At 48.4% G+C, this 13,533-nt stretch overlaps 2 protein-coding genes and 1 pseudogene across 4 annotated transcripts; 2 read left to right on the forward strand and 1 right to left on the reverse strand.

Annotated features, from left to right (window-relative positions):
- Positions 1-701: 701 nt before the first annotated feature.
- LOC119266769 (dual specificity protein kinase shkB-like) lies at positions 702-6,257 on the reverse strand. Of its 3 annotated transcripts, none has more exons than XR_005132121.1 (12): positions 5,882-6,257; positions 5,682-5,782; positions 5,458-5,582; positions 5,222-5,315; positions 4,899-5,119; positions 4,152-4,311; positions 3,780-4,050; positions 3,336-3,558; positions 3,112-3,235; positions 2,545-2,757; positions 1,698-2,465; positions 702-1,597 (listed from the first exon to the last, which is right to left on the reverse strand). XR_005132121.1 is itself a non-coding variant. In XM_037548050.1 (11 exons), exons 1-11 carry the CDS (start codon positions 6,012-6,014, stop codon positions 2,088-2,090), a joined length of 2,043 nt encoding a protein of 680 aa, XP_037403947.1. In that variant the 5' UTR covers positions 6,015-6,257; the 3' UTR covers positions 1,613-2,087. The 3 variants fall into 3 exon arrangements, 1 of the variants encoding a protein (XP_037403947.1); XR_005132122.1 differs by having other exon boundaries at positions 1,694-2,465; XM_037548050.1 differs by lacking the exon at positions 702-1,597 and having other exon boundaries at positions 1,613-2,465.
- On the forward strand, positions 1,182-1,627 carry LOC119271780 (annotated as a pseudogene).
- Positions 6,258-6,405: 148 nt separating the features above from the next.
- On the forward strand, positions 6,406-9,144 carry LOC119266770. The gene is made up of 2 exons (XM_037548051.1): positions 6,406-8,218; positions 8,309-9,144. Exons 1-2 carry the CDS (start codon positions 6,725-6,727, stop codon positions 8,729-8,731), a joined length of 1,917 nt encoding a protein of 638 aa, XP_037403948.1. The 5' UTR covers positions 6,406-6,724; the 3' UTR covers positions 8,732-9,144.
- Positions 9,145-13,533: the final 4,389 nt, after the last annotated feature.

The following is a 13,533-nucleotide window of genomic DNA, read 5'->3' on the forward strand; positions in this document are numbered from 1 at the left end:
ACAAATAGTATTAGAGCATATATTAATCATGTATTTTAAAGATGTTAGACATGCACAAAAAATTACATTATGAATGAAAAAGAATACATATGTGTTCAAAAAATTAAAAATAAACACATGAAATAAAATGAAAAATATATCTTCTATATCTAAATAGCTAGTCCCCACTCACATATTTCTCTCAACATGCAAGCATGCCACCTCATCATTCAACATGCATAAGAAATGCCCACCTCAACATGCAAACATGCATGCATGAAAATTTCATATATTATGCTATTTACATTTAATTCTTATATTAGTTCAAAATTTATTATTTCAAATATTCATGTTTCTTATAACCAAAACCTTATTGAAATGCAGGGCATCATCTAGTTTTAAAAACAAGGAAACAAGTGCTAAGCAGAAAGCACATTACACAACCGAATCCATATGCTCCATCACTGTTGGGATGAAACAATTAACACTATGTGTGGAGGTGTTTTGTTCGACTCTTTTGCTTCGTTATCAAATTACAATGTTAACAGATTCTTTTAAAACATGTTTGGTTAGCTCGGCCATAAACACATACCATGTATATAAATAGATAACAACTCAAGTATGTTGAAATATGTTGTCCGTCTCTCTCCATCAGCTTGTAGTTTGGAATGAGTTGGCCGGAACATGAATTCAGTATAGTATCAAAGCCAAGAGGCCATCAATTAAAGACCTTGCCAACACAGTATAAAAAAATATGCGGCCTACAACGATCCCACGCCTAAGGACCAAAAGCATGAAGTCAATAGAGTCAACTTTCATTCCACCCAAACCTCACCATTAACGAATTGTATTACCAACGCGGCTCCAATGGACCAACGAAACGATCACCCTCCATCCCCTCTGACTCGGTCTTCTTCGTCGAGTCACAACGGCGACAGTCGATCCTCCCTCCCCTACCCCTCGACTTCCTTGTCTAACATGACCAGAGCATAGTGTAGCAGAAGGAGTGGCAACGCCTTAGTGGGTCTTTGACAATATATTTCTTGTGAGTCAGCAACATGATATGAATCCATCTCCTCCATCATTTTCGGCAATGGCGGTTGAATTGATGGTGCACTAAATCGAGGGGGTAAGGGACACCATCGAGGAGAAGAAGCTTCATCTAGAGACAGGGGCCTTGGATGCCATGAGCGAGTAGTGCTATGTACAACATCGCCGGCGTGGCGCCGTTCGAGCTGTGCTATGACTCCACGAAGCTGCTGTCGTCGCATACGGGGTACTCGGTGCCGGAGGTGGACGTGATGCTGGAGGGCGGGCAGAACTGGACGGCTTTCGGCGACAACTCCATGGCGCGGGTGAGCCGCGGCACGGCGTGCTTCGCGTTCGTGGAGATGAAGGGCCGGGACAAGGGTGCGGTGCCGGCGGTGGTGATCGGCGGGTCCAGATGGAGAGCAGGCTGGTGGTGGTCGACGAGGACAAGCAGAAGCTCAGCTTCAGCCGGCACCTGTCAGCCGATGGGTTCTCCTGCAGCAACTTCAATTTCACCAGGACATCATCTGATCACGAATATAAAGCCCTGCCCTGCCCTGCCCTGTCTGACGATGATCGGAGTGTATGTCTGACGGATATCAGCAACGACGAAATATGAGTATTAGCCAATCTAATTGATGATTCACCACGCCCAAAAAAAATAACAACGAAAATTTCAACATACATACACATAGTTTCGGTTCTGTCGAGTCTTGACATAGCAACGATGTGAGCTGTAAAAAGTTTGTTTGCAAGACCATCTTTCTGCTGAGATCGATCAAAAATCTGATGCTGCTTTGCCTCGAGATAGCCTGTAACTCCTGCACGTGCGCATTAACACATCTCAGAGCACGTATTCAGCTCCGCGTTACCATGCAACCATCAAACTCACATCGTCATCCACTTTCAACTTTTTCATCAAACGTGTCCTCAGAGGTCGTGATATCCTCATTCACAACTGCACACCATGTTAAAATGCAACCTTTGAAGTCACATCATTGGGCACTTCGACTCCTCAGCGAATATGTCTTCAATGATGTTCTCGGTCATGAGATCCTCATTCACTCGTGTGCACCGTGTTAAAATGCAACCATCAAACTCACATCATCAACCACTTTCGACTCTTCATCGAACATGTCTACAGTGATGCTCTCGGTCAGGAGATCCCCGTTTACCACTGTGCACCGCATAATGAACTCATCCTTATTCCGCATGCGATGCGGTGCCATCTTCTGTGCTTGAAATGTTATGATGACATTGCTCTTGGATTGGGGCGGTACAATTCCTTTGCTTGGCTCTATGAGGTACTGTCCACTTGATGTGTGCACGTAGAAGGCAATGTAATCATCCCCCGGGTTACTTAGTTGAAGCAAACATGGTATCTGCTTATTTGCCTCAAAAGGGAAATGCAGCTCGAGCGGATCTATGTCAAGCAGCTCCCAAGGGTAAGGGCTTATCTGCAAGAAAAAAGTGGGGACTCTCATAAGTACTCCTCGAAGAAAATAGACCAGGGAGCAAATGAGCTTATTATCTCACCAGGCTAAATGTAGGTTCATCAGCACCGTTGACGTGCCCATTTGTACTATCCAATTCATCGAGCTGACGGATTATATCCGATATATAAGGTCGTTTTTTCGGGTCATGTGACACACAGCGTGCTGCAATTTCTATGCATTCAGTAACTTGTTGGTATCCCGATGGTGGATAAGTGGCCGATCTATTCCACCTGTGCCTCCATCTTCTTAGTACCTAACATTTATATAATGATTACTAATGATGCTAAAATATTAGCCCAAACCTTGCGAAAAGCACAGAAACTACAATGACTCTCAAATATCAAATTTATACTTCAAATCAAACAAGGACAAAAGGACGGTAGCAAACTCAATGGCCCTAACATAAATTTTTTTTTACTCAAGGGGCCTATTTGGTCCAGTTGTAATCACAAACTGTATGTATGAACTATGAACTGAAGGACCTACTTTAACAAAACTGAGGGGGGCAATTGGTCTTATGTAAAATTAATTAAGTATTTAATAATAGCTAAAGTTCGGAGTTGTGGTAACAAGGAAATCTGAAATTCCTAGTTAAAACAAGTCTTACATTTTTAGTATCAGGATCCTCCTTACGTCCAGTCACGAGATCTATAATTATAACACCCAGACTAAATATGTCTGACTTGAAAGACACCTGACCACGGAGTAGGTATTCTGGAGCACAATATCCTCTGCGTGAAATCATGGTAGTTGGATGTATTAGGGATAAAAACAAGACAGTGGGCTCTAAATATCTTGCACAAACAATTGATCTCCACATGTGTAACTCACAGTGACACATGAAATCCTCCAGTAACAGCTTGTGATATTCCATCAAGGTGTTTTGATATACCAAAGTCCGTAATTTTTGGTATCATGAGATCATCCATCAGTATATTGTGAGGTTTAAGATCCATATGAACAACATCCTTTTCCTTGTGAAGATATTGTAGACCATCACAAATTCCCTTTATAATTTGATAACGTGTATGCCATTCAAGTCCTCTTAATTCATCTACAGATTTAAATAATATAAGTATTAGGGAAGATGAAATCTTCGGCCTCGCCTTTCAAACACAAAAAACTCCGCCCATTGATTTATGCATGCTAAAATGGATAGATCAGTTCTTTTTGTCCAGTCTGTTTTTTATCATTAATTAATTGACACTTGTAGAAGCAAAAAAGAAAGATGACCAAATAAAGATAAAAACTGAATAATATGCCACATTGTTGTACCAGTAAGATGATTGTGAAGGCTTCCTTTGCTGATATACTCAAAACAGAGCAATCTTTCTCTAATCTCAGGATACATATACTTCCCACATTTTCCTGATCCGTCCACTTTAATGGCTATATTCTCTGTATTAGCACAATATCCTAGAAACCGTACTATATTTTGGTGCTTTACATTCATTAGAAAATTAGTCTCACGATAAAATAGTCCATCATCGATTGTCTGGCTGTTCAAGAGTTTCTTCACAGCAACATACCCGTTTTGAAGAAATCCCTGATTAACTAGTCTTGTTAGCACAACCATTAGCTCTTAGATTAAGATAGCTCTAATATGAGAAAACATATAGAATTGAAGGTTTTTATAGTCAAATTTACCTTGTAAACGACTCCAAATCCACCTTGACCAATTTTTCGCTCATCAGCAAAATTCTCGGTGATGTCCTGTAATAGTGCTAGTGGTATACTTATTGGCTCCGCGCTTCCGTCGTCTATTATTTGATCCAGTATATTAGGTATCGCACATTTTATGTCCATCCTAATCAAAACATGCATGCACTTTCTAAATCAGACAAATTTGAGTAGTTTGTTTGCAAATTAGAGCAAATTTCCATTTGAATCCAAGTATTTGAACTAAGATAAACGTGCAGTAAGATGAACATAGGAACTATTATCAAGAATACATGGCTCAACTCAAAAGAAGGTAAAGTATTGCATAATTTTGCAAGTAATGATTCAAGCCAAAGCCAGAACAGAACTCAACTGCTAGGAAGAGAAGTCTTGTGACTGTGACTGTTCTTTTTGTGTGGCAAAACTGTAGGAGAAGCTCTAATGGTATTAATATAAAAATATTTACAGCAGACCATAAAAAGAGGGAAAGAGTCAAGGCTCAAAATCAAAAGAAGAAGAAAGCCAAACTAGCAAGGGGACTCTAACACATATTACACGTGGATCATAACTGAAACTGCTAATCAAGCACAATGTGACTGGAAATTGACCTGGCATTAGGATGCATTTGCAGAGTTACTATGTCTTTTGGAAAATCGCACACACGCAATATAGGACGGATGTGAGTGAGGGATACCCAATGAAAAGACTTTGTTGAATTTTTTTCCTTGGGGATACCTGTCTCTGAAACCGTCAGATATCCCCATGTCGTGTGGTGTTGAAGAATCATTCAACCCTTGACCGTCAGATATCTTCTCTCGAGGTTGAGGGGTCGGAGTTGGACCAAAGAAATAGTCCCATGAAGACATTTTAGATGGAGAAAGAGGCGGAGGTGGCGGCAAAATGTCAGGAGCATATAGTTCTCTCTTTTCCTCAATTTTACGGTGCGTTTCCAAAATCTGTGTAACATATAAAATAAAATAAAAAATACGTTATTTCACAATGGACAAAGAAAACAAAGAACAGTATCTCCAAAATAACAGAAATCCACAACTGTGTACCTCCTGATCAACTTCAACACGTTGGGACACATTAACGGCTTTCAGGACCTCAAACAAGACAGCCTCGGTCCGGTGCGATTTGGTGAGCAGATCACTGAGCAAACAGATCAGGAGAGACATTGTCATGAGAGAGGAGGACCAAAGCAATCAAGTAGTCGTCATTCCTACGTGATTGCTCATCAACATGATAAACAGTTGCTAACTTAACATAAATAGGCTCAAGAATTGCCTCTCACCGGTCACCCTTGCCGACTGCATCCTCATGCGTCTTGATGAAATTCTCATAGTAATGAAGGTAGAACTGCTGCATCTCTAGCGTATCACTCTTCTCCTCCCTCGCTATCAATGTCAACTCGTTGTCCTAAATAAGGGTGGGGAGGGGGACGCAGACTTCCACAAGTCAACTAAAGCTCGTATCCTCAGAAATACATCGGCGAGAAGAAAAAAAAACAGGAATTACCCTCTGTAGCCTTTCCAGAAGCGCGTTCTTGAAGTGACGAACTCCAGGGCCGCTGGAGGTCGGGTCGAGCCGATGCGCCTTCTCGTACGCGTAGAAGAGACCTGGAAGAATACATTTAAAAAAGCAAAATAAGCTGTGATTGCCAAGAGAAAATGAATGTGGGATCGGAGTATCGGAGGAGGAAAGTGGACTCGGCTCACAGAGGTAGGCGACGCGCAAGTTGTCGGGCTCGACCTCCTTGGCCGCACGCAGGATAGGCAGGAGCTCGACGAGCGAGCGGGGCACTGCCTGTGCGTCGAAGATGGAAACCCCCATGTTCTCCACCGTCTGCATCCGGAGCAGCCGCCCCCTGACGACCCCGCCAGCAACGCGAACTCCGCCCTCCTCCGGTCCTCCCCCCGAGACCGGAGCGCGGTGGTTGATCTACGGGAGGTGGTCTTGCCTCGTGGAGGAGGGGAGAAAGCAAAGATTTGACCGACGGCGAGGTTGGGTGAGGCAGTAGGAGGAGCACTGCCAAGGCGGGGAAACGGAAGCCGGAGAGAAGTTTTTTGCTCCAACCGTCGGGACTTGACCTCTTGTTCGTCACAACATGAGAGTGAGAGCAAGGTTATCTACAGCCAACAATAGGCTTTGTACTTATCTTCTCTTTCTTTTTTCGGGGGAAAAGCATTTCATTCAATAAACCAGGGCCTTACAATCGTTTGAAATGATAATACTGGTGGAGGGCGCTCCCCAGCTACCAGAATTCAAGACAGTGGAGAGCAGCGTCCTCTTATTCCCCTCCGAAGCGCAAAGATTTCGTCAAACATCGCCACCGCATCTGTTATCGCTGCCTGGACAAAGGCCACTGCAAAGCTGCCTGCCGGAATCCTCTAAAGTGCCGGGCCTGTCGACGCTGCGGGCACCGCGCTCGTGACTGCCCTGCCTCGCCACCCTCCACCCCATCCCCACCAAGCGATCCCTTGCCATCTACAGCCGTCGCTGCTTCGCCACAGTCAGTTCCGGCTGCAGCTGTGTCGCCGCGTCTGGCTGTTGCTGCAGCGATGCCGCCACGAGTCGGAGACCCGAGCCTGCGCCCGGAGGAGGGGCATGTCGTCATCACCTCCACGCAGGCCATGGAGGATGCTGCTGCTTCCCTTGCCTCCCTAGGTGCCTTTGTGTGGCTTGGAGGCAACCGTCCGCGTGTCAGTGCCGCGGAGATCAGGGACGCCATCGCCAGCGAGTTCTTCATCGACCGCAACTACATCAAGGTGGTCCCGCACTTTCCGGAGGATTTCTTCGCGCTCTTCACGCATCCTCACCATCGAGACCAAGTCACGGCGTCTCCAGGCCGCTTCAACCGCAACGGTCTCGACATCCACGCCGCCAACTGGAGGCCCGAAGCAAATGCCGACTCGGTGGAGGCATACTACCATGTGCATCTCTGTATCGAGAATTTGCCTCTCAACGCATGGTGCGATGAGGTTGCAGAGCAGGTGCTCAGGCCTAATACCTTCCTTCACTACTTCGATGTGGCCACCGTGAAGAGAGAAGATTCCTCCTCCTTCAACTTGTGGGCGTGGTCGGCAAATCCCTCGGCCATCCCAAAGGTCCTTCGGCTCACCATCACCGGCAAACAAGCGGCGGGCTACAGCAGGGGCCCGAGCGCTGTGATAGGCCGACGCGGCCTCAAGCGGCGCGTCTTGGTGCACCTCGAGACAGTGGAAGACTTCACCCCAGATGCCAGCGGCGTCATCCCACATCGCCCTCGCTCCTCGCACCCGTTCTCCTGGCGCTACGGTGTGATCGACGGCGAATCAAGAATGCGCGACCGCCTGGAGGTTGCCGGGCGAAGAAGGGAAGACGACCAAGACCGAGACCGCCGCGACGACGATGATGACCGTGGACGCCGAGGTCGCGAGGATCGCTCCTCCTCCTGGCGGGATCGCCTATTCCGCAGCCGCTCGCGCGCTCCGGTGCACCGCGAGGACGAGGGCCGCCATGGCTCCCGGGACGGCCACCGCGATGACCGGGGCGGCCGCCGCGAAGACAGGGGAGGCCGTCGCGACGGCCGGGACGATCGGGATGGAAGACGCAGGTGCTCTGAGGCGGCCGACGCGCGCAGGATCGACTGGAAGCAGGTCCAGCGCCTTCCTGACGGCGCTGTCATCCCGGCTTCGGGCAGGCGTGCCCGCCTTCTGACTAACAACCAGGGCACGCGCTCGGCGCGCTCTGGTGGAGCAGCCAGCCCCATCTGCGAGGACAATCGCGGTCGCTCGCCTCCGCCCAAGTCTACGCCCACCTCCTGCGAGGTGGTGCAGGTGTCATCATCGCCTGGCGACGCCTCCTGGTTGAGCCGGTTCGCACCTTGCTTTGGTGCCCAGGCGAGGCCGGCCGTGGTGTGCCCTGTCGCGCTGTATCAGGATACCTCCCCTCGCACAACGATGCAGGACATCATCGAGCTGCACCCATCGACCCCTCCTGCACATCCTTGCAGCGCTGCTACACCACCTCTGATGCTGATTGCTTCAACCCCTCATGTCTCGCCGGCTGATCTGGTAGCGGAGCCGACAACTCCGATTTTCATTCCGATGTCAAGCCCACCGATTAGTCCAACTGTGGCTGGTTCTGATGAACTTCTTGTGCAGTCCCCGCTTTTTGTCACTTGTGCTCCGCCCCTGCTGCCTGCACCGAACTCCACACCACCGAGGCTGCCCAGGGCAAGGAGGAAGACACTCGCGGGTGTGTCGGGCTTCAACCTCAGCCGACGCAGCCCTCGGCTCCAAGCAAAGAAGAGAACTTTGCCGGTGGCGCAGATGGCGGAAAGGCTTCTTTGTCAACGCATGGGCATCATCAATGAAGGGCAAGAGGTTACTGAAGAAGCCATCAGGGAATTTGTTGCCATGTTCAATGGGCAACTTCCGGACACCACAGTAGCGGCCCTTCGAGCCCTCTTCAACCTTGACTGTGACCTTGCGAAGGCTGTCGAGGACGCATTGGTGGAGCATGGAGGCGAGGCTAGAGCAGAGCTGGAGTCTGCGAATGGAGAGGTGGCCGGCGAGGCCGCGTGACTGGCTTGCTTTGGTCACTGAAGATGTAGCTTAGTTCTATATGTTAGTTAAGGCCTACTGTTGCTTCCTGTCCGTGTGGGTGTATGCCTGTTTCCTGCTGTCGATGAAGATAGCTGCCTCTTGTTGCCCTGGCAAGGCGATTAAGTGTGAGTCCTGTAGCTGCTGTACCTTCTGCTGTTACCTGATGTTGCGTTTGCTTTATCACAACTTCAACTATCTGAAGATGCTCAATGGAATCTGCTCTATTCGTCCAAGGCAGTTCTTACTAGATGTGGCACTCTTTGTTACTCCACTACTGATGTATCCCAGGTTCCAATATGCATGATCAAGACCTGAGTATTCTGAACTGGAATGTTCGTGGTTTAAACTGTCCCAATCGCCGCGCAACTATACGAGAAACCGTCGCTACTATGCCTTGCCATCTAGTATGTCTACAAGAGACCAAACTCGAACATGTCGACCCCTTCATGGCTTCCTCTCTTGGAGGTCAGAGGCTCAAAGGCTTCGCACAACGACCTGCTACTGGCACTCGTGGTGGCATCCTGCTTCTATGGGACGAAGACCTCGTCGAGGTTAAGGACATTAACACTGGAACTTTCTTCCTCTCGGCTACAATCACCATTACCCGTACTGACACTTCCTTCAAGTTCACTACCGTCTATGGACCAACTCGCAGCAACCTCAAAGACATTTTCTTCCAAGAGCTGATCTCTGAGAAGCCTACTCCTGGTACTAGATGGCTGCTAGCCGGCGACTTTAATCAGATTTACCGCACAAGAGACAAGAACCGCGCTAACAGTAATCGAAGCCGAATGACACGCTTCCGCAACACCCTCAATACCTGTGAGCTAAAAGAAATACACCTTCAAAACAGGAAGTACACTTGGAGTAATGAGCAGAGTGATCCAACCTTATGCAAACTCGATTCATTTTTCTGCAATGAAGATTGGGACATCGACTTTGGCAGTCATCTACTTCATGCCCTTTCTTCATCCCTTTCTGACCATTGCCCTCTCCTTCTCGCAAATGTCCAAGGACCACCTAAGTCAAAGTGTTTCCGCTTTGAGAACTTCTGGACTAAAATGCCCAGATTCAAGGAGATCGTCCAAGGCGCTTGGAACCAAAGGGTGAACCACTCTGACCCCTATCAGATCCTATTTCACAAGCTCAAGAAAACCAGCCAAGCTCTAAGGAAATGGAGCAAGACAATTTTTACACACTCAAAGGTGCAGCTGTTCATGGCTTTGGAGGTCATTCTCCGCCTAGATGTGGCGCAAGAGCTTAGGCCTCTCAGTGTGGAGGAGCGTGATATTCGTAGGAGGCTCAAGAGAAAGATTATTGCACTGTCTGTGATGGAGCGTGCTCGAAAGAGGCAGAATTCAAGAATCACCAACCTCAAAGAGGGCGATGCCAACACTCGTTTCTTCCACCTGCGGGTCAATCACCGAAGAAGAAAGAACTTCATTCACCGTCTGAAGCACAACAATGGCTGGGTGGTGGACCATGATCACAAAAAGTCCGTCATCCAAAACCACTTTGCCGAGGTCTCCAAGCGTGGCCCGCCACGCCATCAAGATATCAACTGGGACAACATTCCGGTACCCGCACGTGACCTTTCAGATCTTGGGGCAGCCTTTACGGAGGAGGAGGTTAGGAAGGCTGTTTTTGACCTTCCCCGTGACAAAGCACCAGGGCCCGATGGCTTCTCTGGAGCTTTCTTCAAAGAGTGCTGGGAGATCATCAAGGATGACATTATGATTGCTGTGACCCACTTCTCAAACTTGCACACATCCAATCTTCATTGGCTCAACTCGGCCAACATTGCTCTCATACCAAAGAAAGATGGCGCGGAATGCATCTCGGACTTTCGCCCCATTAGCCTCATTCACGCCATTGCGAAGATCCTAACAAAGGTGTTGGCTACGCGCCTAGCTCCTCATATGGACCAGCTTGTCTCCAGTGCGCAAAGCGCCTTCATAAAGAAGAGAAGCATTCATGATAATTTCACGTATGTCAGAAACTTGGCGAGGAAACTCCACAGAAACCGTACACCCACCCTGTTGTTCAAGCTTGACATCAAGAAGGCTTTTGACTCAGTTAGATGGGACTTCCTTATGGACCTCTTGAGGCACTTGGGATTTCCGTCCAGATTTTGCGATTGGGTTTCGGCACTACTCTCCACTGCCACCTCGAGGGTTCTTATCAATGGAGTGGTGGGTGATCCGATGAAACACGGCTGTGGCCTCCGGCAGGGAGATCCACTATCTCCGCTGCTCTTTGTCCTGGCAATCGACCCCCTGCACCACCTCCTCAACAAGGCCACTGCACAAGGACATCTTCAACCCATCTGCGGAAGTGCTCCGACCATCAGGACGTCCTTGTACGCAGACGATGCTGCCATCTTCGTCAAACCCACCAGGGGTGACGTTCAATTTCTTGCTTCCTCCTTGGCTGCTTTTGGAGAGGTGACCGGCCTGCATAGTAACTGTACCAAAAGTTTGGTGGCTCCTATTCGCTGCGACAACATAAATTTGGAAGACATTCTCGAGGCCTTCCTGGCGGTCCGCACGGCATTCCCGATGCGGTACCTTGGCCTTCCGTTATCGGTCAAGCGTCTCAAGAGCATTCATCTCCAGCACCTTGTGGACAAGGTCGCGTGCAAGCTCCCACCATGGCAGGGAAGACACGTCGCTACTGCTGGGCGTGTGGTGCTTGTAAAGGCGGTCCTCACGGCCATTGCAATTTATCACCTCACGTCTCTCGACGTCCCCGTGGAGATCCTTAAAGTAATTGACCGACTTCGGCGTGCTTACCTTTGGGAGGGGACCGACAAAGTCTCGGGAGGGTCATGCAAGATCAACTGGGACCTCGTCTGCAAGCCTAAACAGTTTGGTGGCTTGGGTGTGCTTGATTTGAGCAAATTCGCTAAGGCCCTTCGACTTCGATGGCTATGGTTTGAGTGGGTGGACAAAAGCAAGCCTTGGGTTGGCATGGGGTCTCCATGCACCGAGGATGACCGCAAATTTTTTGCGGCTGCTATAGTGGTGACTGTGGGAAATGGGCACAGGGCCAGATTCTGGCACTCCCCTTGGTTGCATGGTCTCTGCCCTTGTGACTTAGCGCCGAATATTTTTGCCATCTCCCGCAAGAAGAATTCCTCCGTCCAGCAAGCCCTCACCAACAACAACTGGATCTCCCTCATTGACACCTCCAATGGCCTATCGCTTGCACACGTCCAACAGTTTGCTGACCTCTGGGAGAAGATATCTATGATCGATCTGAATGAGGACATAGAAGATTCTATCACCTGGAAGTTCACCAAGGATGGGATGTACTCTGCTTCGTCTGCTTACAAGGCACAATTTGAGGGTCACACATCGTCCGATCTCGTTCACTCTGTGTGGAGGGTTTGGGCCACCCCTCGGTGCAAGTTCTTTGCTTGGTTAGTCCTTCAAAACAGGATTTGGACATCGGATCGTCTCATACGTCGCGGATGGCCAAACTGTGGCCTCTGCCCACTTTGTAAGCAATGCCAGGAGTCAGCGGCCCACCTCCTCTTCCAATGCCGCTTCACCACCCGCATTTGGAATAATATTCTTACGTGGCTTGGCATGCACCACATTTCTACGACGATATGGCAGACGAGGACTTCGGTGAAAGACTGGTGGAACGGCAACCTTCAGATTCGCCTTGGCTCCCCTAAGGCGCTAGCCTCCTTGATGATGCTTATCTCATGGGAGATATGGACAGAACGTAACGCTAGGGTCTTTCGAAACACGGCCATCCCTTCCATGGTCCTAATCTGTAAGATCAAAAAGGAGGTGTCTCTTTGGGCTGTGGCGGGTGCAACGCACATGAGTGATGTAATGCCGTGAGAGTAGACATTTTATTTTGCCGCTTTGCGGCCCTTGTTCGATAACTCCTTTCTTAATCAATGAAATGGCAAATCTTTTGCCTTGTTTCAAAAAAAAAATACTAATCTAAAACAGGCTATGTACTTTCTCCAAAAAAAATATGGGCTATATAAATTGGAGAATGATTTTTTGTAGCTCGAGCTCTGTGGTACCTCATATCTACACCGTTCACTAAATTGTCCTGTTCCTAGAGATTCGCTCAAAAGCTGACCAGTTTTGCTGGGTTAAGTTGTTTGTTACGCAAATCTGAAGCTGAGCAATTTTGTCGGCATCTGCCGCGTGCTTCCCAGCCCATCTCTGGATTGCAATATTTAAATACTGACAGAGACAAGGCATTGCAGCTTTTGAGCATGCGTACAGTGACCCGATCCCATCATAGAAGCCAAAATAGAGAGAAGGAATATTGCCGGCTCTCTCTCCTTCCTCTTTATTTCTCTCTCACAGCCACTATCTCTCTTCTTCGGTTCTTCCTCTTCCTTCCTCTCTCAAGCCTCTCACAGCCACTATCTCTCTTGTTCCTCTTCCTTTCTCTCTCACCTGTGTGTGTGATTCTTTGAGAGAAAGATCCCTCCCTCAACAGCATCTCTTTATCCTCTCTTTTGTCTCTCACGGACAACACTTGCCTTTTCTTCTTAACACCCCTCTCTCTCTCTCTCTGCTCATTTTCTCTCTCTCTCATCTGCCTTTTCTCTCACAATCTGGAGCTGTTTCTATGAGGAGCAATACCGGCAAGGATGTCTGAGCTGTGCATTTGGAAGGAGGTGGAAGCAGCCTGTTGTGCTACAGATAGGAGACGATAGGTGGTTGCAAAGACGTGATGGAGGAGGTTAATGCGTGGGGAAGGAGGTGGCCGCTGACCGCCATCGAGTGCTACGACACACAGCTCCA

Source organism: Triticum dicoccoides, chromosome 3A (genome assembly GCF_002162155.2).
Source record: "Triticum dicoccoides isolate Atlit2015 ecotype Zavitan chromosome 3A, WEW_v2.0, whole genome shotgun sequence".
NCBI lineage: Eukaryota > Viridiplantae > Streptophyta > Magnoliopsida > Poales > Poaceae > Triticum > Triticum dicoccoides.

Bases quoted from the DNA above. Each gene is read 5' to 3' on its own strand.
- LOC119266769 (XM_037548050.1), bottom strand. From the start codon at position 6,014: ATGCAGACGGTGGAGAACATGGGGGTTTCCATCTTCGACGCACAGGCA. The intron at 5,120-5,221 runs GTACACAGTTGT...TATGTTACACAG, and splicing joins GTGTTGAAGTTGATCAGGAG to ATTTTGGAAACGCACCGTAA. The intron at 2,758-3,111 runs GTAAGACTTGTT...TATAAATGTTAG, and splicing joins AGGATCCTGATACTAAAAAT to GTACTAAGAAGATGGAGGCA.
- LOC119266770 (XM_037548051.1), top strand. From the start codon at position 6,725: ATGCCGCCACGAGTCGGAGACCCGAGCCTGCGCCCGGAGGAGGGGCAT. The intron at 8,219-8,308 runs GTAGCGGAGCCG...CTTCTTGTGCAG, and splicing joins ATGTCTCGCCGGCTGATCTG to TCCCCGCTTTTTGTCACTTG.